General features: G+C 35.8%; 3 protein-coding genes and 1 long non-coding RNA gene across 5 annotated transcripts; 2 read left to right on the top strand and 2 right to left on the bottom strand.

Moving 5' to 3' along the window:
• The first annotated feature begins 1,619 nt into the window (after positions 1 to 1,619).
• LOC146956277 (uncharacterized) lies at positions 1,620 to 2,610 on the top strand. The gene is made up of 3 exons (XR_015020076.1): positions 1,620 to 1,760; positions 1,918 to 2,028; positions 2,295 to 2,610. It is a non-coding gene; the product is annotated as an uncharacterized LOC146956277 (long non-coding RNA).
• Positions 2,611 to 3,626: 1,016 nt separating this feature from the next.
• LOC146956276 (Leucine-rich repeat transmembrane protein kinase family protein) lies at positions 3,627 to 7,202 on the bottom strand. Its single transcript, XM_085728212.1, is given in 3 exon segments — positions 3,627 to 3,916; positions 3,919 to 4,281; positions 4,400 to 7,202. Coding segments are annotated over 3 exon segments (3,045 nt in total). The 5' UTR covers positions 7,044 to 7,202; the 3' UTR covers positions 3,627 to 3,878.
• A 12,336-nt stretch (positions 7,203 to 19,538) lies between these two features.
• Positions 19,539 to 21,072, top strand: PSB28 (photosystem II reaction center PSB28 protein). Its single transcript, XM_085728205.1, has 2 exons — positions 19,539 to 19,632; positions 20,360 to 21,072. Exons 1-2 carry the CDS (start codon positions 19,560 to 19,562, stop codon positions 20,833 to 20,835), a joined length of 549 nt encoding a protein of 182 aa, XP_085584331.1. The 5' UTR covers positions 19,539 to 19,559; the 3' UTR covers positions 20,836 to 21,072.
• Positions 21,073 to 22,382: 1,310 nt separating this feature from the next.
• LOC146956274 (xyloglucan galactosyltransferase MUR3-like) lies at positions 22,383 to 25,098 on the bottom strand. 2 transcript variants are annotated; one of them, XR_015020075.1, is made up of 2 exons: positions 22,552 to 25,098; positions 22,383 to 22,514 (listed from the first exon to the last, which is right to left on the bottom strand). XR_015020075.1 is itself a non-coding variant. In XM_085728199.1 (1 exon), the coding sequence occupies exon 1, from the start codon at positions 24,668 to 24,670 to the stop codon at positions 22,823 to 22,825; it is 1,848 nt and encodes a 615-aa protein (XP_085584325.1). In that variant the 5' UTR covers positions 24,671 to 25,098; the 3' UTR covers positions 22,383 to 22,822. The 2 variants fall into 2 exon arrangements, 1 of the variants encoding a protein (XP_085584325.1); XM_085728199.1 differs by having other exon boundaries at positions 22,383 to 25,098.
• Between the last annotated feature and the right edge of the window lie 2,863 nt (positions 25,099 to 27,961).

Raw genomic sequence — 27,961 nt, 5'->3', positions numbered from 1 at the left:
TACTTATGAGTTCAAAACAACAAGATCAAAACATATGCGCGACAGCTGGCATCATCAAAAGAGAAATCCAACTTAACATAATGATATGTTCTTCTATCTAGCCTAAATGTTGCAATGAAGGACTTCACAAATTAGTGCCATCAAAACCAAGTTAGTAGGTTAATCACCGATGTTACATTTTATAAAATTGCAGGACGACATCTTTTGTCGGTAATGCAGAAATTGCCCCTCTCGCCGTCACCATGATTGCATCACATACATTGGCGAAATATAACGCATTTCGGAGAAGTTTCTCATCCTGGCACACTGACAACTTTTTTTCTAAATCAACAACTAGAATGTGTAAAGATGTCTGAATTACCTCGAAAATCAACAACTAGAATGAGGGATTATAAAACCTATTCAGACAATTAAAATATGAGTTAAATGACTTTGGCAAGCTTAATATCTACAACCCTCTGACCCACCGGTAACAATTAGAAGCTTAAGATTTGAGTAAAAGAGCTTTTCTAATACAACATCATCATCATAAAACCCAAGTTTGCCACGGTGATGGGAGACGTCCATTAATTCATCGTCAGAGATTTCAACAGGTTCTGAGGGAACTTTTTCAGGTTGAGGCTGAGGCTGAACTACGGTGGCTGAGGCTGATCTACGACGGCCACGGAGAATGCGTTTTTCTCTTTTTCTTATGGTATTTCTTCTTTTCCCGATCATGGTTTTGTTTTGTTTCTTTGTTTTATCTTGCATGAATAATCCTTCTCTTCCTTATATGTAAAGCTTGTTAGGTTTGCAATAACCCTTTGCTCTCATTCCCTCTCATTTCCTTCATTCAAATTTGGCCCCACATCCCATACAAAACATTTTTTTTTTTTTGAGGGAATTCCATACAAAACATAAGAGGTCCTTAGAAATAATATTTTGTGCTAATAATTTAAACGTTGAATTTATTTATGCATGGTAAATATTCCATCCGTACTAAATTATAAGTGGCTTTGGGGAAAAAATTTTCCAATATTATATGTCCTTTTACAATACTATTGAAGCATTAATCATATTATATATATCTTGAAATATTTATTACATTTCTTATTTTTTTTATCAAGTAGCCTAGTGGCTAGAACTCACACATTTTAAACGTGGAGAAGTGGGTGTTCAGCGTTCGAATACCGACCTCTGCATATATTATGCATTGTTATTGCCAACTGAGCTAAGTTCATGGGGATAAATTAGTTACATTTCTTAATGCGTGTGAAATGACCAAAGCGTCTTATAATTTGGGACGGAGGAAATATATAAAAGCTTGCACAGCAAAATTCAGAAATTAGTGTTTAGTGTCATCTTTTCTTTCTTAACTTGGAAACTGAGTCATTGGTCTTCTATTCAATTTCTTTATGTTTTTCTGTTTAGGTGTTAAGTAGGGTAGCATATATGGTCCGATTAATATCCAAAAGTCAGTCTCATTTCTAATTTTGTGGGTTATAATTACCTCATTCTCCAATACTAATATCCCTAATATTAGGGAACCTGATTTAGAACTTACCTTCTGTTTTCATAGCCATATTTTCTCCATTCTGAATCATCATTAGTTCTACTTCTAATGAGTAGTATGGTTGCAGGTATGAGCAAAGCTTGGCGATTCTAAAACATGCAAAACAAAGGAAGTAGGGCATGGAGAATCTGATGATGAGGTGAAGGAAACAATGATGGGTTTGAGGGCCATAAATGTGGATATTCTGACTCTTGCTCAGTATTTGCAGGTTAGCTTATATGAAGTTTTTTTGGTTCTTCCCATGGTTACAGTCTACAGATGATGCTAATTATTCACACAATCTTACTATATATTGCATGTTAAATTTAATTTATGCCTAGATTGTTTTGGATTGTACTAATTTATTAAAAATGATATTGTTGTAGCCGACTCCTTTGCACTTGACAGTAAAAGAGTATGTTACGCCTGACAAGTTTGCTTTCTGGAAAGAAAATGGGGAGTCTATCAGTTTTCGTTATGTACCCAGCGGCCCACTGGTAAGCTCTTAACAGATGCATTAAAATGTCATTGCATTTGCACCCCTTCTTTTGGTTTATGACTTGGTAACAATTAGCTTACAAATCTTATGCGATGCGATCAAACAACAATTCTACCTAAATGGACAAAAGGAATATGCAGTATGCCTCTAACCATCCTCTTGGATATATACCATCTTGATTATTAAATTGTCCAAACATTTTGATTATTGTCGTCGTTGAACTTTCGTCATTTTGATCGTGATCCCCATATTTGTGCTGTGCAGGTATGATCTTCGTACAGGGCTGGGGATCTGTTTGTTTGTCCAGACAATGGTAAGAGAAAAGGCCAAGAGGGCAGATGGCTCATTATTGTAAGTTGTAACTCTTGGCTCTGTGATTATGGATATATAGCATGCAGCAAGAGATGATGAGATTTTTGCTGCTTGTGCAATTGCTGCACAGAAAGATGGTTAGCTTAGCTATACAGTTGTCTTCTATTGCTTTGGAGTGAAGATATCCAGATTTTTTGTCAATTATATGAAATATTTTGTTGCAGTGAAAAATCTATTCAATTAATCCTTAATTTATTATATAACATATGGTTATTTGATAGTTTTAGTTTCTTTTTTCGATACGATAACTGTGGATAGACTTGAACTTATAACATGTTGTAAACCATTAACCATTTAATATTTTGTCACATACTACTCTATGTACTTTTTATTTATTCATAGCAAACATATAAGTAGTAAGAATAGTGTCAAAGTAGTCATTGAATAATACAACAATGATTAAAAAGGCGAGCTAATACAAGGAAAAACAAGAGCATGCCTCAGCCAAGAACCACCATGTAATTATACAATCCTATAGGGCTTAAATATCACTCATAAAAGAAGCAGTGGCCACTCTTTAACCTAACCCAGAACTACTTCCATGATGCAACCTTAAAATGAGTGAAACTCTGATTCTTGATGATCCATACATAAAACAAAGAGTGCCCCATCCACTTGGGATGCAGGCACCATAAATTTTCATGTAATACTACTAATCATGCAAGTCAATTTAGTTCTTAATGCTGTAAATGCGAGGTGATTGCTAACTTCCGCAGCCATCTAGTTCTGATTGAACTTTCTTTCCCTGCTGTTGTAATTCAGAATTTCCTTTGAAATAACACCTATTTTCAGAAGGATCAGTTTGGCCACATTGATTATTGGTTCCTTACTTTAAAATAGAAATCATTCAAAATTGAGGCTAATAAATAACCATGTAGCATTGCCACTTCACATTGAAGCCGTGTCCAGTGTCTGACACGTGTCAATGTCTGACAATGACACGGCAATGACACATGTGATTACATTTGATTCTTCTACTTTTTCAAATTATTACCGATGTCGATGTGTCATTGCCATGTCAAGTGTTTGTATCTCTGTTTTAGAGATAAATAATGTTCTGGTATAAATGCAATGAAGTGGTTCAGGGTTGTAGCCTTCAGACAAAGTTATGATGTGTGTTGGGATATGTTTCTCCTCAATCTTGTGGTTCAGAACTTAAAGTACACTCAATCTTGCGGATTAAAGGGTTAATTGTAAGTTGTAACACGAACACATGGCAAAAGATTGGATAGAAATTTGTTATTGTTATTCAAATGATGGTAGGTACAATTGTTTTATTTGGTTTTCTGGCTTAAATATATGCCGCCTGGCGCCAAAATCATGATACATACAATTATTTGCAAACATTAATCCATCTTGATATACAAATTTTGAAAGTAAATGTAAGCAGCTAAATTGATTACAAAATTACAGGAAATTAACATCTAAGTACAATGGAAGATTTGAGTTGCTGGGTTGGAAAAACTCAATTTTTAGTTAAAGAAGGCCATTAACTGGTGATGTGCTAGTTACATGCTCTCTTTGTTAGCAGTTAATGTTTCATTTTTCTTGCCACCTTTCCTCCTTGGTTTTGCCTCTCCTAGCATCATTATAACATCCCTCATGGAGGGTCTTTCTTTAGGTAGCTTAGCAGTGCAAAGAAGTGCTATTCTGAGAACTAAAAGCATCTCTTCTTGAACATGCTTACAGTTTCCTACACTTGGATCTAATGCCTCTTCTGGAGAATTTTTGTCAATCTTACTTCTAATCCACCCTACAATGTCTACAGATTCTCCAAAGTCCGGATCTATAGGCCTCTTTCCTGTAATAAGCTCCAAAAGAACTATTCCAAAGCTGTAAATGTCAATCTTTTCATCCACCTTCAAGGAGTATCCATATTCTGCCAAAATAGTAAAGCATTAAAATGGATAGAAATGTGAATATTGTAAATCGAACAATGAAGAAACATTGCGTACCCTACAAAATAAAAACAGTCGGTATTGTAAGGAGTAACTCACCAGGGGCAATGTATCCATAGGATCCGGCAATCATGGAGACTGTTTCATTCTTGCGAACCATCATCTTGGCTAATCCAAAATCTGCTATCCTTGCCTCAAGATTTGCGTCAAGAAGTATATTATTCGACTTGATATCTCGATGGATAACAGGTGGATGACAGTCATGATGAAGATAAGCGAGTCCTTGTGCGATTCCTAGAGCTATGTTATACCGTGAAACCCAGTCTACAAGCAATCTCTCTGATTGTTTACCATGCAAGGCATCTCCAAGGTTTCCATTGACCATAAATTCATAAACTATCATCACATCAGTGTCATTATAAAGAAAACCTAGTAGTCTAACAATGTTCCTATGCCTTAGCCTCCCTAAAAGATTCACCTCTCCAACAAGATCATCACCACTTCCTACTTCGATATCAGATTCTGTTCTCCATAATTTTTTGACTGCCACAACTGTACTTGATTGCGCAATCTCAGCCTTATAAACAACCCCGGTCCCTCCCATGCCTATCACATTTGTTTCCTTGATGCAGGATAAGATATCAGTACTTGTAAAATCGAGTCTCTGAAATGCCATCAATCTCCAAGGCCATCCCTTGCTACCTCCATAAAATCTTCCTCGAAAGCACAATCCTTCAGTGTACCACTTCATGTATATGGATCTTGCTACCAAAGCAGCAACTCCAATGGCTAAGATGGATGATATTCCAATTATCCATCCTACAATAATGTGCTTTGTGTGTGAGCTTCCGTGCCTCATTGTATATGCTGAGGTTTTCCCACATGGAGGGAAGAAACCACCGCAAAGGCCAGCATTTCCCACAAGATCATTTGGATTTATTGCTCTTAGCATGCCATTTTCCGGGACAGGACCTTCTAACTTGTTGTATGAGACATTGAATGTTTCCAGAGCTGGAGACATACCAAAGTTATCAGGTATTTGACCAGTTAGAGAGTTATTAGCAAGATCAAGAATGGACAATGTAGGCATGCTTGCTATAGCTTTTGGAATGCCGCCCGTCAAAAGGTTGTTTTGCAGGCTCAATTTTACCAATTTCTGACACGAAGCAATGCTTTCTGGAATGACTCCAGTGAAAAAGTTTGATGAGAGATCCAAAACTCCAAGTGAGGGACAGTCTTGGAATTGGTCTGGAATATCCCCTTCCAGGTTGTTTTCAGAGACGATGAACGTCTGCAGATTTGAAATGGAAATAATGGTGGAAGGAAGAGAAGAGTGGAGGTTGTTTCTGGAGAAATCAATGAACGAAAGAGATGTGGAAGAAGCAATGTCCTCAGGAATTCCACCAGTGAGACTATTGTTAGCCAATTCTAGCCTCTGAAGCTTCTCAAGCTTACCAAAACCAACAGGAATTGTACCAGAAAGAAAATTGTTTTGAATCCGAACACGAACGAGTGAAGGACATTTTGATAGGCTTGTTGGAATCGGACCCTTGAAGGCATTGTTGAAAAGTATAAGCTTGGTGAGATTTCCCTTAGTACAAAGAGTTTCTGGAATCTCGCCGGAGAGTGAATTGGACGATACATCCAACCACTGCAGCGGAGAATTCTTGCCAAGGTCTCTAGGCAATGGCCCTGACAAAGAATTGTTCCATAACTCAAGCACCTCTAGTTGAGGCAAATCTCCAAGGCCAGAAGGTACAGGACCAGATAGCTTGTTCCTCATGAAGTTCAGAAGTTGCAAATTCTTCAGCTGACTTATTTCAGCTGGAATATGTCCTGATAACATGTTGTCTGAGAGATCAAGCAGCACCAATGAAGTCATGTTTCCAATAGTTGTTGGAATCTTTCCTTCAAAACTGTTCTTGTATAAGAAAACTGTGTTCAATAACTTGAGTTTTCCCAACTCATCAGGAATTTCACCACCAACATTGCCTTCTGCTAAATCAAGATACTTCAGCTCGGTTAAATTACCGAACTCCTTTGGAATTCCACCTTCAAATTCGTTATAACCGATGATCATATACTCCAGCGACGAAAGTTTACCAATCTCAGCCGGGATTTTCCCGGTGAGATTATTCCCAGATAGACCAAGGTACTTCAGATTACTCAAGTTACTGATGGATTTTGGAATAGACCCTTCAAAGAAGCTGCCTCTAAGATCAAGTGTCTCTAAGGAAGAGATATTTCCAAGGTCCTCAGGAAGAAAACCTGAGAAATTGTTGCTTGATGCATTCAAGGTAACAAGTTCCGACGCCTTTCCAAGGCCTAATGGAAAGTCGCCGGTGAAGAAATTCTGGCTTACGTCAAGACTCTTTAGTGAGGTGAGGTTGGTTATGTGTTTTGAAAGTGATGACTCAAATCCATTGCAGCACAAGTTTAAAAAAGTTAGACTCTTTAAACTTTGTATCTCATTTGAGACACTTCCACTCAGATTCATGTGTGAGAGATTAAGCTTCTCTACAGCTCCAGCTGAGTTGCACTGGACACCAGTCCAGTTACAATGAGCTTGAGCTGCACCTGCATCCTTCCAACCATGTAGGCTATTCAATGGATCAATGAGACCTGCTTTTATAGAAAGTAAAGCAGATGCTTCATTATCTGCTTCTGTAGCACAACAAATGCAACAGAAGAAGAAGAAGAAGAAGAAGAAGAAGATGATGAAAGACTGAGTTTTGAGCTGCATTTTGTTGTTGTTCTTCTTCTGCTCGATCAGTGTCTCAGTTTTCTACCATTTGCACTCTCTAATGAAGGACAATGGTGTTGTAAGGAGTAGACATGACACTGACAGAGAGTGATATCTCTTGATTTTGATAAGGAATTGATTGGAAGGATAAAGGAGGATATGGTTAATGTAAATATGATTTGATATATAATAAGGTTGGGTTAGTTATAAACCATTCATTAATTTTGGTCATTTTTTTAAGGTTTGTCAGGTTTATGGATTAGTATTTGATAGCAGATAATAATGTTAACATAGTGACAGTGAAGGTTTGGAATTATTGGAAATTTCTCCGACATAAAACATGGTAGAGAATGTGACCCTTCATGCCATTTAGTTCCTACTTCTTTTATGTGTTTTCATTGTCAACTTGAAGAAGGAATAGAGATGTACTTTTTTTCTTTTATTTAAAATTAAAACCAATTGTTTCTCTTATTTGTTTATTATGAATCCCTTTTTACAGCAAAGATATGAAAGAATTTATATCATCAGCATACAGTTTTACCCCTATATTAACTGTCAATGGTAACACTGACACTTTAAATTAAAGACGTGTTAGTAACATGTTAGCGTCTGACACATGTCAATGTTCGACACTAACTTATGTGATTAATTTATTCATTTTCTTAAATTATTGCCGGTGTTGAGAGTATTTCATGTGAAAAGGTAGTAAAAGGAATTAAAAAAAATGTAACTACTAAGCTACTACATAGTTAAGTAAACTTTACAAACTCATTTGAACTTTAAGGATGAATGTTTTTAGAACCTTTCCTTTTGGGAAGCTAATAAACAATATTCAAACACAAAAGATCTTGTCATGGCCCATGACAGTGCATTCAATAAAAATATTTATTCTAAGTATAAGAAAATAAAAGTATTCATTAAGCTACTTCAAGTGTGTTTCATGATTGTTAAAGTTGAATTTGTGGTGGACTTGAAGGGTAACTTTTAACTATGACAAAGATTCAGAAATGATGAATAAAATGGTCCAAACTAACATATTGGTTAAAACTTAAAAGTAGGATCTACCTAACCTGAACAATTATGTACTTGTGATTATCTTAATATGAAAATCTAAACCAAAAGAAATATTATAACAAATGAACCATTATCCATCCCCACTTGATGGTTTTATCCTCACAAATGTTAATTATTCATAATGATTTAAAGGGAATCTTTCCATGTTAGAGGGAGAAAGAAACATGAAAAAAAGACAAATTCTACCATTCACTCACTAATTGCTTTCAAAGAAATGAAAGAACACAAATGATTGTGGGAATGTGGGGTATTAAGAGTAGAGCATCTGTTACAGTATCAACTATAAACAGGAAGCATAAATACATTTTGGTATTTTTGCTTATTCACAAATTTTATTCCCTAAGCTCTAATTTTTATACTTTCATAAATTTTCTGCGCCAATAAATTTTGAACTTATTTTTCGCTGAGGTGTCATGTTGAATAATGAGCTGGCAAGTCGTTAGATTTTTTTTTAATGGAGTCGCTAGGTAAAGTGATGAAGCATACTTTTCGAGGAATATAATTTTATTACTCCCTCCATTCCTTTTCTTTTGATGTTTTAGAACTTAAACTTTATTCCAAAACTTTTGATGTTTTAGAATTTTTAATACTTTTTATCCAATTCTACCCTTGTTGAAAAACACACTTTAATAGTAATTAAATAAGTTGGGACTATTGACTTATCACAATTGAATTAAAAAATGGGTTAAAAAATTTAGAAGGAGTACAATTGCACAGCTCCCACGTTCAATTTAAAGTCACGTGATAAGTTTGAGAAAATTGGAAGTTTAAATAATAAATGCAATTTGTGTGGTGAGTGTCAATAATTAAGGAGATTAGAATTTTGAGAAAAAAAATCAAGGAGTAAGTAAGGGTATTTTAGTATAACCATACAATTATTCTTTTAATTTAATGATTCCTTAATATTTGTGCAATCACCTAAAACATCAAAAGAAAAGAAATGGAGGGAGTAAAGTTTTTTTGTTTTTTAGTTTTAAAACAATACTTCAGTCATATGAAAAATAAAGCAATAAGACGCAATCAACAAACGTTATCAACTTATTATTCAATTTAAAACATGAACAAAACAAGGCTCAAATTCAGTTCTTTCAAAAAAAAAAAAAAAAAACTCAAATTTAGTAGTAAGAAAATTTTAAGAACTTTTAAAACTTTGGAACTATATTTTCAACAAAATTCGGAGGATCAAAATTGTATTTAACTCAAATAATAACATGCACAAATTATATCCTTTTAAAAAAACATGCAAAAATTATCATTTGCATCATATTAGAATTATATACAAAAGAACCTGTAGCCAACAGAGGAACCCAAACAATGTAACCAAAAATTTATAGTTCTACAATTTGATATATAGTACATTAGGTTAATTTCCGAGGGAGGTTTATTTTTCTTTCACCTTTTAAACTTTTTGAATACAAATAAAAAGGACTCAAAACTGCAGTACTAGATAAAAGTAGGGTCAAATGCCAATGTCATTAAGAAAGTATAATAGTAAACTATTATAGGAAATATGAAACAGAAGAAAATGGGGGGAGAGTGGTGCACTTAATCAATCATGGCATGATGAGAGTATGAGCCCACCAACTGCCACTTCTTTCATATCAAAATTCATTATTTTTTGTTTTTTACTTCTTTTCTCTCTTACAATATTCACATGCAAGCATGTGGTGTGTTGGATTTAGGTAAGTGATACACATTACTAGTACTACTACCGTTTCTATTGCCCTATAACACATTTGCCACCTATTATATGATCCATCCATATACTGAATCATATGGAAGGCATGTGAAATAGCAGCTTCCTAGTGAAGTACATTTTCTTTTCTCATTATTTTTTGACAGAGACAGTGAGGATTTTAAATAATCAATTGGTCATGGTGCTGAATTATTTGATGGCTGTTATTTCTTTCTTATAATTTTTTTGTGATGTTCTTTCTTATAGTTATATATACCATTATTTTTATAGGAATCCAAGGGGTGGTATATTGGAGAATGTTGAAAAATGAAAACTTTGCTTACGTGCGTCCACATGGGGTTTCATGCCAAGCATTCACATTTTTTAAAAAGAAAAGAAAAAGATATGTCATATTATTACTATTACATACAGCAAAGAGATGCTAAAACGGGATCAAGGTGCTCCTAATTGCACATGTATATGTATGATGCATTATATTTCTTTTTTGACCAAGTGTACATGTATGATGTATGTACCCTAAAAAAAATGTATGATGTATGTAATGCATGTATATTGGTTTTCCAATAATCCTTTTCCACATATTTTCAATCTTATTTCTTTTTGTTTTTATGATTTCGTTGTCTTATCATTACTTTGTTTGTTTTGATTTACCGTCTTTGTGCGGTGTATTTTTTTATTTCCTTGTCTTAGTGCAATGTTTATTCTATTGATCAGGTTGAAAGATTAGTTTTGATCAAGTGCAGATTCAATCAATGTCTTACGAGTCGTCAACGTTGCAGATCTGAAGACATGAATATTCTGAAGGCTTGAATATAGTCATATTTGTAAGCATAGACACACTGTCGTTTTATGTCATTAACATGGATTATGTAAGTTTGTTTGCATATGATTGTACCTGATCAGATGGTAACTGCCGGTGCTTTGAATGCAGTGGCTTGGATGGTGGTAGAATGCGTCAAGAATGCTTCTTGGAACGGCGGGGGGTGTGTACCTGCAGGCGCTTCGACACTCAAGTCAGTAGAGATCAGAGAGTGGGGGTTAAGAGAGAGAGAGAGAGAGAGAGAGAGAGAGAGAGAGATAGCTTCTACCTTGGGGACTGCTGAGAGTCCCCTATATATAGAGGTGGAGGGCTGTAGAGCCATTGTAATAGCACACCTGGGTTTGGCGGTTACGAAATCATGGGAAGTGTAACCGCCAAAGAAATAATTGCGGGAACGTGCAGAGAGACGTTGTGGTTCGTTTGAACCGGTCCTGCTTGCTCCTTGCACCCCCCTCGTGGTGTTTGGGCTTAAGTAAATGGGCCTAAGGTCCTTTTGGCCGGTCCAGAACAGCATATTTGTCATTTTTTTGTTTTTAGCAACTTTGAATTTGTATTGTAATGATGTACTTTATCAATTTGAATGAATGAATATCGTTTACTTATGAAGAAAAAAATTATCCTTTTCCTTTGCTCCTTTTATTTTTTCCTCATTTCACTTCCATTTATTTTATTTTTAAACGGAATTTCCCTCCCCTTTATTAAAACCTTTAAAGTTGGGGTACCGTTCTTCACTCATCTGTTTTTCCTCATTCCCGTTAAAATAGTTGAGCGTGAGTTAACTCACGCATGTGTATTCTCAGCATGAGTTAACTCACGCAAGTGTATTTCTCAGCGGAAATGAGCAAAAACAGATGGGAGAAGAGCAATTCCCTCAAAGTTGATATATGTCGGTTTGGGCTTGCAAAGTTCAATACAAGCATGTCAGTTAGCACATTTAATGAACTTTTGGAACCCAACAATTAGAAAATGACTATTACTTTTTCCACTCTGCTGGATTCTAGCGCACCCTATTTTTTTTTCAAAAATACTCCTAGTCCGGATTTCATAATCCGAACTACTTTTGAATTATATAATCCGGATAATTTTGTGGATTTTGGAACTTGAAGCATCCTGAAGGCTCTTGATGTCAAAGTGCATTGGATAGATTCAGATTATATAATGCAGACTAATTTTACACTTTCCGGATTATGCCTCAACATGAGTTTCCAACATATAGTTAACAAAATGTTTATTTTATTTATGTATTGATGTCAAAGTGCATTGGATAGATTCAGATTATATAATGCGGACTAATTTTACACTTTCCGGATTATGCCTCAACATGAGTTTCCAACATATAGTTAACAAAATATTTATTTTATGTAAAAAAGAAAAATAAACTAAAAAAAATTACTTACCCTTTTATTCCACACTCTACAAGCGATATTATTGTCCTACTATTTAAGAGCACAATTGGTCCTCTACCGAAACATGTCCAGACTCCTCATGCTCCTCATCTTGGTGTAACATTGTGTCACAAAATTAGTATCCCACTGTCTCATCCTCTGCATTTGTTCGCCACTGTACTATTTAATTAAATAATTTAAAAGAAAATACAAATTGGTAAGCTTCATCCAAAGTTTAACCTTAACGGTGGAGTTTAACATGGGAAAGGGTAATCCTTTCCCACCATAGGTCAATTGGGTTTTTACCATTTGATCAAAAGAAGACCACAATATAATCCTGTTCCCTCAACACTATATTTTTTCCTAGTTTCTTCTTTCCCAACCACTATCTCTCCTTCATGTTATTAACATATATGTTCCCACGCCATTGCAACCCACCATCAGTCCACTGCCCAGAAATCAATTAAAGATAGATAAATAACTCCATATTAATTTCAATAAATAACTCATACTGAAATCTGGGCAAGATATTGACCGAAAATTTCATGCCATTAACTAACAACTCCATTCTTTCTTCCTTCAAAAAAAAACAACTCCATTCTTTCAAAAAAAAAAAAAACTAACAACTCCATATTAATTTCAATAAATAACTCATATGAATTAATTTCTGTAAAAGAAAAATCATATATTAATTAATTTCAAATTATAGTTCAAACATCATGATTTTTGGATGGGAAAATCTTGGCATGATATTGACCAAAAATTTCCTGAACGGGAATGGCAGTGGTATCACAAAAGATTGTTGATGAATAATTTAGTTTTAAGAAATTTGCAAAATTGACTTTCGATCAACTTGTTTTTTTGTTTTTGTTGAGGAAAAAGCTTTTCAACTGTTAGATCTAGAACAACACCAGTATAAAAAATTTGCATCTTTGAGTGAAATGTAGTTGTTATAAGTTTTATGACTTGGATATTTGAGTTTGATGATGATTAATGTTTACATTTATTTTTTTGGTTTTCAATTAGAAGCCATTGGTAAGTGACTAAATGATATTGTGATAGTGAGGTTGTTGGTGGTGGATGAGTTGCTGCAAGTGGTGGTGAGAGAGAGGAGAGAGAATGGTTGGGGAAGATGATGTGAAAAAAATATAATGTTGAGAGAGCACAATAATATCATGGTCTTCTTTTGATCACATGGTAAAAACTCAATTGACCCATGGTGGGAAAGGATTACCCTTTCCCATGTTAAACTTGAACCGTCATAATATTCCTAAAGGCTTAGAAGCCCTCCAGAAAGGCTCTAAGACCTCCAGAAAGGCTCAGGCGCCCTCCAGAAGGGCTCCTGAGACTCTGGCGCGCTCGCCTTGAGGCACCGCCCTTCTAGGCTTCTAGAAACCTCTAGAAACCGCCTAAAATACATAAATACCCCTGTTGCTTGGGAACCAAGCAACCGAAACCCAAGCCCATGACAGGCTATAAATACTACTCTTGAGAGCATTCTCAAGGCATCCAATAATCAGTCTAAACCCTAGCATACGATTCTTAACCCTAGAATCCTTACCGTACTTTTTGCAAGTACAGTTGGCGCCGTCTGTGGGAAAAGGTAAAACTAACCTTGACCACGTTTCTGAATCGAAAATCACGATTTGGAAACCCTAAAATCCTTCCAAATCACCAGATCGCCGCCGCCGTGGTTTCACCACGCCTCCTTTCAATTTTTTCATCGTGTTTCCCGCATGAATGTTTCGCCAGGTTTTCTCTTCGATTTTTTATTTTTCAATCTGCTACGTGATCGTTTGATTCTCATGAATGGTAATCCAATCAATGCGTGCTTTAGATTCCAATTGGCTATCTAATATACCTCATACGTAAGCGTTTTTGGTTCTTATTAATTTTAATCCTAGTAATTATTATTCATGGTATCATTTTCTCTTTCCTATAAATTCATGTTTCTTATTCCTAGTAATTATTTGTTCGAGGCTTATTCCTTGTACTCCCATTATTCCATTGTTTCACGAAGCTTTGTTACTTGTGTTATCTTCATGCCTTTAAGGACCCTAAATAAATTTATAGGATTGCTACTTTCATATTTTGATGGAAGACGAATTAAAATCGTTGAAACATCTCTCTCTGTCATATAATATACTACTATACTGTTATTCTAGCATTATTATTATGAAAATAATTGTGTTAAAAGGTTGCATATTCAATTAGGGGATGATTGCTTTGTCCAGTTTAAACTTTGTTTGTTTTTTAATATATGTTGTCTATGTTCGATCATCAGAGCGAGCATATACCGAAAAGGACTAATTAATTTTGACAAGAATCAATACTATTTTGCGTGATCTTCCACTTTTCGGAAAAGAAATCATACGCTCTGTGTCTCTAAATTTTCGTATACAAACTATGTATATGATATTATAGGAGTTTTTACAATTAATATGAACGCAGCTAACATGATTTGTTCACACTATGTGTGTGATATCTTTATAAGGAAAATTCTACAAAACAAGGTTGGACGAGGATTTCAACGAAAGTGGCACTCTTCACCAAGATTAAAGCTGGAACAATTACGCCGTTTTGAAGACACGAGATTTTACCGATCAAGTGATCTATCCGCCGTCAAAGTTCGGGCCATACATATTTGAAATCAGATAAACAAAATCTATAAAGAATTGAACAAATTGGAAACGGAGAATTGGTGCACTGATGTTAATTGCCGACAGTATGAACCCCCCCTTCTCGTCTAAAAACAAAGGGGTAGAGCTGACAGAACGACGCCATTGGAAGAAAATTAACAAACAGGAATTCAACATAACAAGGTCGGGCGAGGACGTCAACGAAAGCGGCAGGTTGGATGAACGGTTGGCTTGGTGAAGTAGCACTCATCCACATCAACATCAGTTTATAAATTGCAATAAAATTGGTTGGTGAACTAGCTCCAGCGGTGCGATAACATGGCGAGTTCTACAAAAACAGCTCCCTTGAAGCCATCTCGTATTAGGTACTATTGTTCCATTAAATTTCGTTGAGCACTACCTTTGCCAAGGTACTTCCTCTCTTTCTCTATCTTCATCGGTGATTTAAGGCCAAGATAGCACTTATTCAATTAGTTTCAAATTAACCATGTTCCCACTGTTACTAATTTTGGAGGCACGGTTCTACTTCTGCTATATGATAAAGGAAGCTTAGTTGTATTAAATTCGGTATTTCTACTAAAAGGTTTAGGAAGAGACTTTTTGTTGAAGAAAAGACATAGAAAATAATGGAGTGAGCGAGTTAGTTCGGATTTAATGGGAGAATAATAAGTTAATAGGCGAGGTATTCAATTAGAAGAGTGGAGAGGAAAAGGAAGAAGAGTACAAAGCGTAGGCGAGCTAAATAAGAGCTAAATAAAAGAAGACAAAGAACAGTTAGTTCCCATTAAATATAATTGCAAATGATTAAAACTCTTTTATTTATTTATTTACTTTGGAAGTTCGGAAATAACGTTATATTTCAGATGAATAAAGTTTGGAAGGAAGACAAGCCCGCCAAGGGCGAGGTTAAACAAAACAAGAAGAACTCACCAAACAAGGCGCCATGATTAAAAATGCAAGGAAGCAATCGTCCCACCATTAAGAACAGGAATATGAAACTCTAAGTTATCCTAACCTTTATCAAACTTTGAGATTTGTTTTGCAGGTTTTTAACAAGGATAAAAGCCTTCTCAGAGTGAAGCCTTCCCTCAGAGTGGGAAGCATGATTAAAGCCTTCTCAGAGAAAAGTCTTCCCCCAGAGCGGGAAGCAAAAGTCCTCCTTCAGAGTAGGAGGCGCCTTCCATCAGAGTTGGAAGTGAAAAGTCTTCCCCCAGAGCGGGAAGCCAAAAGTCCTCCTTCAGAGTAGGAGGCGCCTTCCATCAGAGTTGGAAGTGAAAAGTCTTCCCCCAGAGCGGGAAGCCAAAAGTCCTCCTTCAGAGTAGGAGGCGCCTTCCATCAGAGTTGGAAGTGAAAAGTCTTCCCCCAGAGCGGGAAGCAAAAGTCCTCCTTCAGAGTAGGAGGCGCCTTCCATCAGAGTTGGAAGTGAAAAGTCTTCCCCCAGAGCGGGAAGCCAAAAGTCCTCCTTCAGAGTAGGAGGCGCCTTCCATCAGAGTTGGAAGTGAAAAGTCTTCCCCCAGAGCGGGAAGCCAAAAGTCCTCCTTCAGAGTAGGAGGCGCCTTCCATCAGAGTTGGAAGTGAAAAGTCTTCCCCCAGAGCGGGAAGCCAAAAGTCCTCCTTCAGAGTAGGAGGCGCCTTCCATCAGAGTTGGAAGTGAAAAGTCTTCCCCCAGAGCGGGAAGCAAAAGTCCTCCTTCAGAGTAGGAGGCGCCTTCCATCAGAGTTGGAAGTGAAAAGTCTTCCCCCAGAGCGGGAAGCCAAAAGTCCTCCTTCAGAGTAGGAGGCGCCTTCCATCAGAGTTGGAAGTGAAAAATCTTCCCCCAGAGCGGGAAGCCAAAAGTCCTCCTTCAGAGTAGGAGGCGCCTTCCATCAGAGTTGGAAGTGAAAAGTCTTCCCCCAGAGCGGGAAGCAAAAGTCTTCCCTCAGAGTGGGAAGCGCCTTCCATCAGAGTTGGAAGTGTAAAATAAAAAGTCTTCCCTCAGAGTGGGAAGCACGCCTTCCCTCAGAGTGGGAAGTGCGATTAAAAAAGCGCTACTACTACGACATCAACGAAATCTACAAATCGACAAGCGCCCTAAACGTCAAAGGCTCTGGCGGGGTGGAAAATCGGCAAATCGACTCCATTAGAAAAACAAGAGAATGGAAAAATAAAGTCTCCAAATCGCCAAACAAATGAAGGTCAACCGAGCCGACAAAAGTCGCCGGAACATCAACGCCAAATGTTGAGAATCTGAGGTGACACAGTCACCGGAGCATATAAGAAAATAAGCACGACAATTCAAAATCGTTGAAAATCGCCGAAGCATCAAAAGTAATAAAATTGTTTATGTAAATCTCTAAAACGAATTCGGCAAACAAAATTGATGCAAATTTAATGAGGAATCGCCATAAAGAAGTCAACTCGTCACGACGTACAAACCACTTCGCCTTGTCCCAAGACTCGTGCTTGGGGGGCTTCGAGAGGTCGACCTATAAAACAATTCGAATATATACTCCCTGGGGGTCTCCGAAGAAAACGTAAAATCACCCTAGGGCGACTCTCCAAGTTCAGACAAACGACGCCCATAGGCACATACGTACTAAAAACAAAACATTAAGCAAATTCAAACACTTCGTCTTGTTCCAAGACTCGTGCTTGGGGGGCTGTGAACCACCAAAACCTTCCTAAAGACTTAAATGACCTCTAGAAGGTCCAGTCCCATGTTATCATCACTTCGCCTTGTCCCAAGACTCGTGCTTGGGGGGCTGTGAACCGTCATAATATTCCTAAAGGCTTAGAAGCCCTCCAGAAAGGCTCTAAGACCTCCAGAAAGGCTCAGGCGCCCTCCAGAAGGGCTCCTGAGACTCTGGCGCGCTCGCCTTGAGGCACCGCCCTTCTAGGCTTCTAGAAACCTCTAGAAACCGCCTAAAATACATAAATACCCCTGTTGCTTGGGAACCAAGCAACCGAAACCCAAGCCCATGACAGGCTATAAATACTACTCTTGAGAGCATTCTCAAGGCATCCAATAATCAGTCTAAACCCTAGCATACGATTCTTAACCCTAGAATCCTTACCGTACTTTTTGCAAGTACAAAACTCCACCAAGTTTAACGGATCATAATTTTGATTTTTGAACCAGTAAATTATATTCAAGTTTCCCGATTCTAAATTATGATAAGGTAAACTTGGAGCAAGTTTACCGGAGTAATGTTATGTTTCAATAATTTTGCTTCATGTTCATCGGTTCAAAAGTTGTGTTTTGCTAAATTCACTTCAAGTTAATCTTTAATACATTTTTTAACTCAATAATTTTTTTGGTAAATTTACTTCAAACCTATTGATTTGCAGATAAATAACTTTTTTCTTGTTGAAGTTAACGGCAGACAAAAATATGTATCATAAACTTCAAATTTATTGTAGCCCGTAAATTTGAAAAATGAAAAACAAAAAAGTGGGAGTCAGAGAAATGAAAATAGAGGTGTTATTTTTGGAGTTGAATATGTTTCCAGTTCCTCTAGGCATATTAACTTTGATTTTTAACGTCAAAAAAAAAAACTTTGATTTTTAGTTGAACTCAATTTAGAAAAGAAAATAAACCTTAAATAGTTAAATGTCAATGATATTTCAAGATTTTAACGATGATATGTCGTCAAAAAAGCTACTCTAACATAAAACGTGACTTTTTGTAAAAAAAATAATTATTAACATTGGTAATAAAAAACTTGGAGAAACAAGATTAAAATTGCATTTTTAAAGGGATAAAGAATGAAAGTCGTTATCTTTACAGGATCTAAAAACATGTAACCTACTTTTTAATACAAAAATATTAATGGGACAGATAAATGATATTTTTAAAAATAAAAAAAAATGTTAATAAGTATCCTTAGAGCATCCAATATCAATTGGCTATTAGTGTCTTTTCACCAAACCCGAAGACATTGTACTAAAGTAACAACGATATTTATCTTTTTGGCAATGACATAAAATTGCAATCGTTGTCCTGCAAAACAACAACGATGTTTTTGTGCTTTGTTGAATTTATAAAACAATGTACCTCAAATAATGAACTCAAAGGGTGCTATGTATTAAGAATTTATAATGAATTGTATGAATATTTAAAAAATGTAGTTTAATTTTTTTTAAGAAAAAAAATGTTCAATTGATTAAATAATTGGGAAGTATGAAATAATATAAAGAATTAAGTGAGATCCATTTAAGAAACTCAATTCTTCTTGAGGGGTGAGGAACTCAACTCAATCCTTCTTTTACGTAAAGAACTGTGTATTTTTTACTATGACAATTGTTTGACTTGTATTTTTTAAAACACATTTTTTTTCATAGATTCTTTAAACAGTACTCTTGGAGCATTCGTTTGCGTGATTTTTTTCAAAGGCTTAATTACAATTTTTTTCCTCCAATTTTAACCAACTCATGAAATTCATCCCCCATTTTTAAATCACGTAATTTTGGTCTTTTTTCATTTATTTATTTTTACTTAGAATTGTTGATATCATATATTTTAAATGACATGTCATACGATCAGGTGATATAGAATTATCCACCACCATAATGTTATCAGAGAACTCTTTAAAAACTTCAATTTAAATATGATAAATCAGAAATCTAAAATTGAAAGTTAGCATTCTCATAAAGAACATAGAGTGTGAGACGACACACAGAGCATAAATGTTATAGTTCATGCCACGTCTATCATTTGCTGATTGCAAATGCCATGTCAGCAACACCAATGGATTGTCACAAATCTGATGGACTCACATTCTTAACATTATCATCACAAGTGAATGGCTGTGTTTGTGACACAATAGACATTCTGTGGACCACAATTTTACTTCTATCTTTTGATTTTATGACAACTAGAGAAGCAAGGTGTTGAGAAGAACTGCTTCTCTCTTTTTCTTGGCAATGGCAACTATGCACTCTCTTGCATTCTCCTCTCCACTCTACAACTCAATTCAGAAGCCACGCTCATACTCAGGTACAAACACTCTCTTCAACATTACTTTCTTTGTTTGTTATTGTTTTGTGGTTCCTGTGAAATGTTTTGAGAACTTATGTTTGGACATTGTTTGGACTATACAATTTTATAACAGTTGTCAGATTTTTAAAAAAATAACAGTAAATTCATAATATGAATCAGGTTAACATTTTTGGGGTTAAGGCCTTATATAGTTTGCTCCAATTGTTGACTTGTAAATTAATGTGCTTTCCAGAATGCCAAATAAACAAAACAAAAGATGGGTGACATTATTTTCTTTTGTTTATCTTTTTGCCAACATTTTTTTCTTGACAACATTAATTCTTGCATTGTTCAGTATTTGGAAACAATAATTTAATATAGCTTCCACCCTGATGGTATGTATGATGTTCTTGGCAACACTCTATGGAACAGAATGGCATTGGGAAGTTTTGAGTTATACTTGTACTAGAATTGTGGAGTAACAGGACAATAGAAAATTTGCAATTAATAACAAAATTGTACTTTTGCAATGTATGAACATGAAGTAATCTTAGAATTCCCATTAGTTTCAAGTATTCTTTATACATGTAGAGCAATTTCTAGTATATCATTGCTTCCCTTGACCCCTGACCTTGAAATCTTGAACATATGATTTCTTTGAAGATTTTTAGCCATAGAAAATAAAAAGTGATGCATATGATATATGATATGCATGATGAAAATTATAGACTATTTGTTTATGCAGCCACTTCTTTAATTATCCATGGAAGTTTGAACTTAAATTCCTCATTCAATGGTCAACATTTGCATGTGCCAAGTTTGAGGTTACCGATGATTACTCAAAAAACTCCCATGCACATGCCGGTTATCATGATGGCGGGGAAGCCCAAAATTCAATTCATTCAAGGAACTGATGAACTGACAATACCTGATGTGAAGCTGACAAAATCAAAGGATGGAACAAATGGCATGGCTATCTTCAGGTTTGATCAACCCTCAGTTTTTGATTCTTCTGGAGAAGTAGGCGACATTACTGGTTTTTATATGATTGATGAGGAAGGAGTCCTTCAATCTGTTGATGTAAATGCTAAATTTGTCAACGGAAAGCCCTCAGGGATTGAAGCCAAGTATATAATGCGGACTCCACGGGACTGGGATAGGTTCATGAGATTCATGGAGCGATACTCTGATGCTAATGGTTTGCAATTCATAAAATATTGAGTTGATGTGCTAACTTTTTCCCTTCTATTCTTTTGTCCTCTGTCAAGAAGTTTGTTTTCTGTAATTTAGTTACCACCATGTAACTGCTTTCCTATAGATCCCAAAGCTTATTGTTCTACACTTCTACGGCTTTCTTTTATTATGATTAAAAAAGGCAAGAGTTTTTGTTAGGAAATATTGTAATACAAACATGCAGCTGCATTGCAATTCTTTGAGCATGTTTTGTCTGTTGTTTTTCCTACTGAGCTTATTTGTGGGTGACTATTTACCGGTTATCGTAGTAGAATATCTCCCTAGCTAATAGAGGAGGAAATAGTCTAGAATCTAGATGCTCTAGCCAGATTTTATCGAATTGGAATGATACAAGTTTTGAGTACTAAACCCTGCTAGGATCCAAAAGGGACTTCACCACTAAAAGGGATGTTGAGTTCTATTTCTCACATAGACACATACAACACCAATGATCTCTACTAGTGCCATTATCATTAAGGATTTATTATATACTCCGAGGTTGTAAACTTATAGCGTCAATACATAAAAATTAATTTGTATATCATTAATAAATACAGGATAACCCTTTTCTAGTGGTTGTCTTCTACTCAATTCCTATGCGCCTGCTAAAAAAGAAAATGACATCAGATAAGAGAAGTATTCGTATGGCTCTAGCCTCTATGTACAGGATTTTCCTTGTCAATCATTTTTAATATGTGACATGTTCAAACTATTTGATTATGGATACTTCTAGACAGTGGGAAAATCAAAACCACGTACAACAACTTGTTGTTCTGGACCTTGTCCGTTACTGAAATGATTTATTTTCTTAAGGATTAAGCACAAATGGTTTTAACTATACCTAACCATAGTTTTCGCATAGTTGAATGGATCAAATCAAACTATTAGAATTTAGAATAGTCGAAGATGCTTTAAGGTGAACATTACCCAATAAAATAATCATACTCAGCAGGAAGTGAAGTTTACCAAACCTGGTAGTTGCTAGCATTTCCTCCATAACAGACAAAATTGTCATTTGCCAGTGTCAAGTCATGCAAAAAATAATGCTACAAGATTTGTCCGAAAAGAAACTTCTGGTATCTATCACTATGTGATGAATTATTTCACAGATGCTAATCTCAACATCAACATGGAGTATACATTTCATGCATAATTGCACATCAAAAAATGAACCTTGCATACCTTGGAAGAGAATTTCACTGCAATTTCTTTTCTACCTTCGATTGTTTAAAAGTCATTTAACAATTATTGTTTAATAATATCAACTGGTTCTAGTTCTAAAAACGACTACAGAAAAGTTTAATTAATCAAGTGGTAGACTTCACAAAAAATTTACCAGCAGAAACTTCAATTGTACAAAAACCAGAAGCAGCGGGTGACAAAAGAAACAGCTCATAATTTTATCTAGTTGAGTCCATTATAAAGTAGCATGACAGTGATAATAACCTATTCACGCAGCTAGCTATAGACAGAAAATGAAGTGCCAGATATACTCAAATAAAAGCGCCATTATCAAAAGACAAAAGATAGCCACGTCCCAACAGAACAAGTTCTTTCCTGATTTCAATGACAAACTTGTTGGTGTTTACCATTAACCATGATAAATTTGTTTATTTTTCCTATATGAATCAAATGAACAAAAATATTACATAAAAGAAAATTTAAACCTTATAAAATGCATTCTTTTTTTTTTTGGTAATAAACCTTATAAAATGCATTCTAGTAACCACTAAGTAGAATACATGAAGCAGAAATCAGGAAAGCCGGTAAACAAAACGTGTAAACCAAAAGATTAAGTCCCCGAGCCGGGGTTTTCAACAAAGGAACCCGCTCAATATGCTTGGACACATGTTCAGCAGTAAGTTCACAGCAAGATCCCAACAATAACTTGCAGTTCTTCCTCAATTCAGGGAAAGCATATCTCAATCTGAATTAAACCTCACTGCAGCCAGTGATATAATCTTTTCCCATTCTTTTACAATGGATTTCTTTGCTCATTCTTCCAAGAATTTTTTGCAGCTTCAGCAGATGAATCAGTGGACTCTCCACTACCATCATTTTTTGGTTTTGAGAAGAAAGGATCCCATTCATGAGGACCAACCTCGTGTTTTCCCTCATCCAACAAAGCATATTTCCAACTGTTCTCCTCAATGAAGTTTTTATCAATACGATCTTCAATAATATCCTTCCTCAAATGTGTAACTTTGTCAATTACTGCTTGTACAGCAACATCGAATGCGTCTCTAAGAGTTTCTAACTTGGAGCGAGGGTCAGCATATACTAGTCTTGGAATGAGACCAATGACCTCTTCTCTCATGATTCTCACTTGTTCAGGAGGTATCTGACCAAGTATTTCCTCGATACTCATGTTCCTCTTACGAATGTCATCCTCTGGAATGAAGACAGAATACTTGGTATAATTCTTAGGAAGATGCCAAGTATACTGTGTGTATGCCGAACCTGGATGGAAGAAGACAGGTATACAGCCAGCCAACATGGAATCAAAGGCAGACCTTCGAGTGTATGAATCACCCTGAGGTTGCAAGCAGAACTGTGAGCTTTGAAACATCTGCATTATGCTGCTGGGAGAATGACATTTGCTTTCACCAAAGTCACATTCCAAAAGCTTACCAACCGGAGAACTTCTACATTGCTCAATTAACTGACCCCTGATTGATTTGGCATTGTCAGGACGGGGAGCTCCAGCAAATGAGAAAAGCCACTTCCTCTCTAATCGCCTCATTCTGTCCTGCCAATTGAACACATCAGCATCTTTTGCAGGGTGGAAGTATGTAGGATAAGGAATACCAAAATCATTTGCATTCCACGGACTCGACTCTACCACAAGCATGGACATATTCTTTGCTGCCGGTAAAAACAGAAGCTTATTCCCCCAGTCTGTTTCTTCCTCAGACAATCTCCGAAAATCCCACGTTATCCTCCCCGCAACAAGAAAATGATCCTTCCCATTCATTATACTCCACTCCGGCCTCTTCATAAGCCAGTCAACCAGATCAAGCGAAGCCGCATCCCTCCTCGAGATATTATAACCCCAAAGATAACGTGCAATATCAAACCCAGCATAAAACGGAACAAAAATCGCAGCAGCAATCGAAGAATCCTCAGTCAAGCACTCATACTGCTTCATCCTATTGCTAAATATAACATCAACCGCAAACTGATTTGTCGCATACCAACCCGTATCCGAGAAAACCCCTTCAACATTCTCAAGCGGCGGCCCAAGACCAGCATTGGTAGTAAACTTACACATATTAGTCCAAAGACTCAAACTTTTACACTCCTTCAACATATCCTCATTAAACCTTGAAGGAAGATCATGCACATAAATATACCTCCCCCCACAAGGATCACTCTTATTTTCACCGGTTTTCAACGCTTTCATAAAAGGAAAACTCTTCTCCTCCTTCTTCTCCTCCTTCTCAGGGACAGGGGTGTCACTCTTTACCGCAACAGGGTCAGGGGTGTCATTCTTTATCACAACAGGGTCAGGAAACCCAATTTTCCTCGGAGGCGGTTGCGATGATTTAACTCGAGGTTTATCAATTACATCATGGGTTGATGTAGATTCATCAAAATGAACAGAAACAGGTGTTGATTTGGTAATGTGATCATCAACAAATTGAGTGGTATTTGTAGTAGTATTATCAGCTCTAAGGAAGACAAAATGAAAGTATAATAGAAAAATCCATAGAAAAGCTGATAAAGAAGCTAAACAACAAAGACGTGAAGTTTGATTCTTTGATCCCCCTTTTTCCATTTGGTCAGGGAGAACGCCCGCCACAGGGCGCCGTCTCATTTGCATTCAATCAACAATTCATTTGTTCATCAAATCTTAACCTAAACCTAACCCTAACCCTAAATCTTAATAAAAACCTAAACCTAAGAAGTATGATTAGGATTAGAGATTAATCTGAGATGGAACAAGATTTTGAAGCTAAGGTGGTAAATAATAATAATTGAAAGAAGGATGAGTTTTGAAACAAAAATGAAAATGGAGTTGATTGGATGGAATGAAGAAGAAAGGGGGATTCGAGACTTACAGAGATGGAGATTGGAGAGAGAGATTGAAGGGGGAGAATATTGCAGAGAGAGAGAGAGAGAGAGAGAGGGGTTGAATAATCAACGAGGGAGAGAGAAGGAGCGCAGGTTAGTAACGTGCGCCGAGATTGTCTCTCATGATTAACGTGTCGGTGCCGAGTTGGATTTTGACGCGTGTTTATGAGAGTGTGTGTAATGTGGGAAGTGTTTCCTCTCCTTGTACATTGCATCAAATTGTGTTCTATGCTCATGCTCCCAAATACCAATGGGGAATTTTTTTTTTGCAGGCTCTCGTTTTCAAAAAAAATATCCAATGTGCCCTAGTTTGAAAAAAAATATATCTAATATGCTCTACTTTGTCATTCCCTTACATAGCTTCATCTGAGATGGCACTATGTATCCTTTAGGATGGCTCCATCTCATATGGAGCCATCCTACCTCCTTTTTATTTCGATTTTAAATTTTTTTTTTTTGCTTATTATTTAATATCTCCTTTAAGGTAGCTCCATTTCAATTGGCAAAATCCTACTAGCTTCTTTTAATTTTTTTTGTTTAATTTTTTGCTGAAAATTTATTAAATTAATTTATTAAATAGAAATAATATAAAATAACTTAATAATATTGATTGATACATTAAAAAAATTAAAACAACATTATTATATAAAATGATAAATATTACAATGAAAAGTACTACTGACGTGCAAGATTAAAATTAGGGCAATTTGTGCGATAATGACCTTCGCCTCGACACAATTTACATTTTCTTGGAACCTTTTCAACTTCATCCATTTCGGTCCTAATGAGAGTGGTATTTGGACGACCCTTTTTCGGTCTTTGCGTAAACAAATTCGGGCAAAGTACAAATCCCACATACGGGGGCCAATAACTCTGGTGGTGAACAGGGTTGAAGCTTCTGTTGTAAACAGCGTATACTCTCTTATTTCGGAAAACTGGATCTATATAGGAAGAATAGTCATGACTGAAGCTCGAACATGCACCTATGACATGTGAACATGGCATATGTAGAGCTTGGAATTTTCCACAGTCACACCACCTTGCTTGTAGGTCGACCTTGTATTCTCCCTTCGCCATTCCTTCCTTATGATCGATAGTTTCACGAACAGAGAAGGTGTATCCCATTCGATCAAAATGGGTGACTTCGTGAGTGGTTGACTTACTCACCTCTTCCTTAATCAAATCCATGCACTTTTCTGCAAATTGCGCACCAGAACCTATTGTTGCTCCTACCCCATGTCCTCTTAATGCAAACAGCGCCGCTGTCCTATAGTAGGTTGCTTTGACCATAGCTGAAATTGGCATGTTGCGAATACCTTATATATATATATTGTTCATTGACTCAACAAGGTTTGATGTCATGTGGCCTCATCTTCGACCTGCATCATACGCTTAAGCCCACTTCTCTTTTGGTAGATCGTCAACCCAATTTGCAGCTTGCTGGCTTCGTGAAAGTTGCAATGAAGAAGAAGAAGATGGGGACGAAGAAAACGAGGAACCAATAATTCAACAACAAAAGTCCTCTCGTGTGCCGATACCTAAAACATGTGGTACAGGCGGACATAAAGTAGTTAGAAAAACTAGAAAATAATGTAATATTTATATTTAAATACTTTTTATTGTAATATTTTATTTAAATATCATCTTATATAATAATGTTGTTTTAATTTTTTTTAATGTACCAATCAATATTATTAAGTTATTTTATATTATTTCTATTTAATAAATTCATTTAATAAATTTTCAGCAAAAAAATTAAACAAAAAAAATTAAAAGAAGGTAGTAGGATGGTGCCAACTGAGTTGGAGCCACCCTAAAGGAGATATTAAATAATAAGCCAAAAAAAATTTAAAATCGAAAAAAAAAAAAAAAAAAAAAAAGGAGGTAGGATGGCTCCATCTGAGATGGAGCTATCCTAAAGGATACATGGTGCCATCTCAGATGGAGCTATGTAAGGGAAAATGACAAAGTAGGGCATATTGGATATTTTTTTTCAAACTAGGGCACATTGGATATTTTTTTTTGGAAACTAGGGCCTGCAAAAAAAAAAATCACCAATGGGATTACCAAAACTAGGTAATACTACTCCCTCCGGTCACTATTATAAGCAAAATTCTACTTTTTAGATACATTGAATAATTAATGTATCTAGTCTCTATTATAGACCGAATACAATAATTATTCAATGTATTTAAAAAGTCAAGTTTTGCTTATAATAGTGACCGGAGGGGGTATCATTTTCATTCTTTATTTTCTTTTTAAAGTTATGTTTATATAAAATGGACTCTAACCCATAATATACTTTGTACATGTTTGGTATTACAGTTGAGTTGATGTGTCAAAATTATGATGATTTATTGTGATTTTTTTAAAAGTTACACTCTTTAATTTCAACAAAATTATGGTGGTTCACCGTGATTCTGCCATATTCATCATGATATGGCTTAATTGGTTACAAGCATTTGAGCATTCCATTTAGACACATAATATTTTTAGTGTGAATTATATATTTTACGCACGCAAGTTCATATACTAATGTCTCAAGTCAGATAAAACCGCAATATATGACAGAGCACTCCCTCAAGAAATTTAACATTGTTGTATTAGGACTTAGCAGGGCTTGGATTTGAACTCATGCCTCTAGTTAAGCTAGCAGAAATTTCTTACTATCTTATTCAAGTGTTTTTTGGATAGATTCATGGACAGACTATCTCTTAAAATAAATGAATTTATCTTCGTCAAGGTTGCAGATATGGAGACTTGAGTATAATTATATTTGTAGGTATATATGCATTCTACCGTTTTATGTTATTAACATAAATGTTCTGAATTTGTTCACATATTGTATCAGCGTATTCTAATAATTTGAATGAATGAATATCGTTTATTTTTGAAAAAAAATAAAAAACATTTTCAATGAATATTTTGTTTTTCTCTCCATGATATTAACTATTTGTGCTTAGGCTCTATATATTTTTCTCTGAAAATCAAGTAGAAAAAATTTTCGGCATAATATTTAGACATATACAAAAATACACAT

Source organism: Medicago sativa, chromosome 1, assembly GCF_051527215.1.
Source record: "Medicago sativa cultivar Bolivia chromosome 1, Bolivia_mono, whole genome shotgun sequence".
In the NCBI taxonomy this organism is placed as follows: Eukaryota; Viridiplantae; Streptophyta; class Magnoliopsida; order Fabales; family Fabaceae; genus Medicago; species Medicago sativa.
This window is presented reverse-complemented; position numbering and strand designations above follow the sequence as displayed.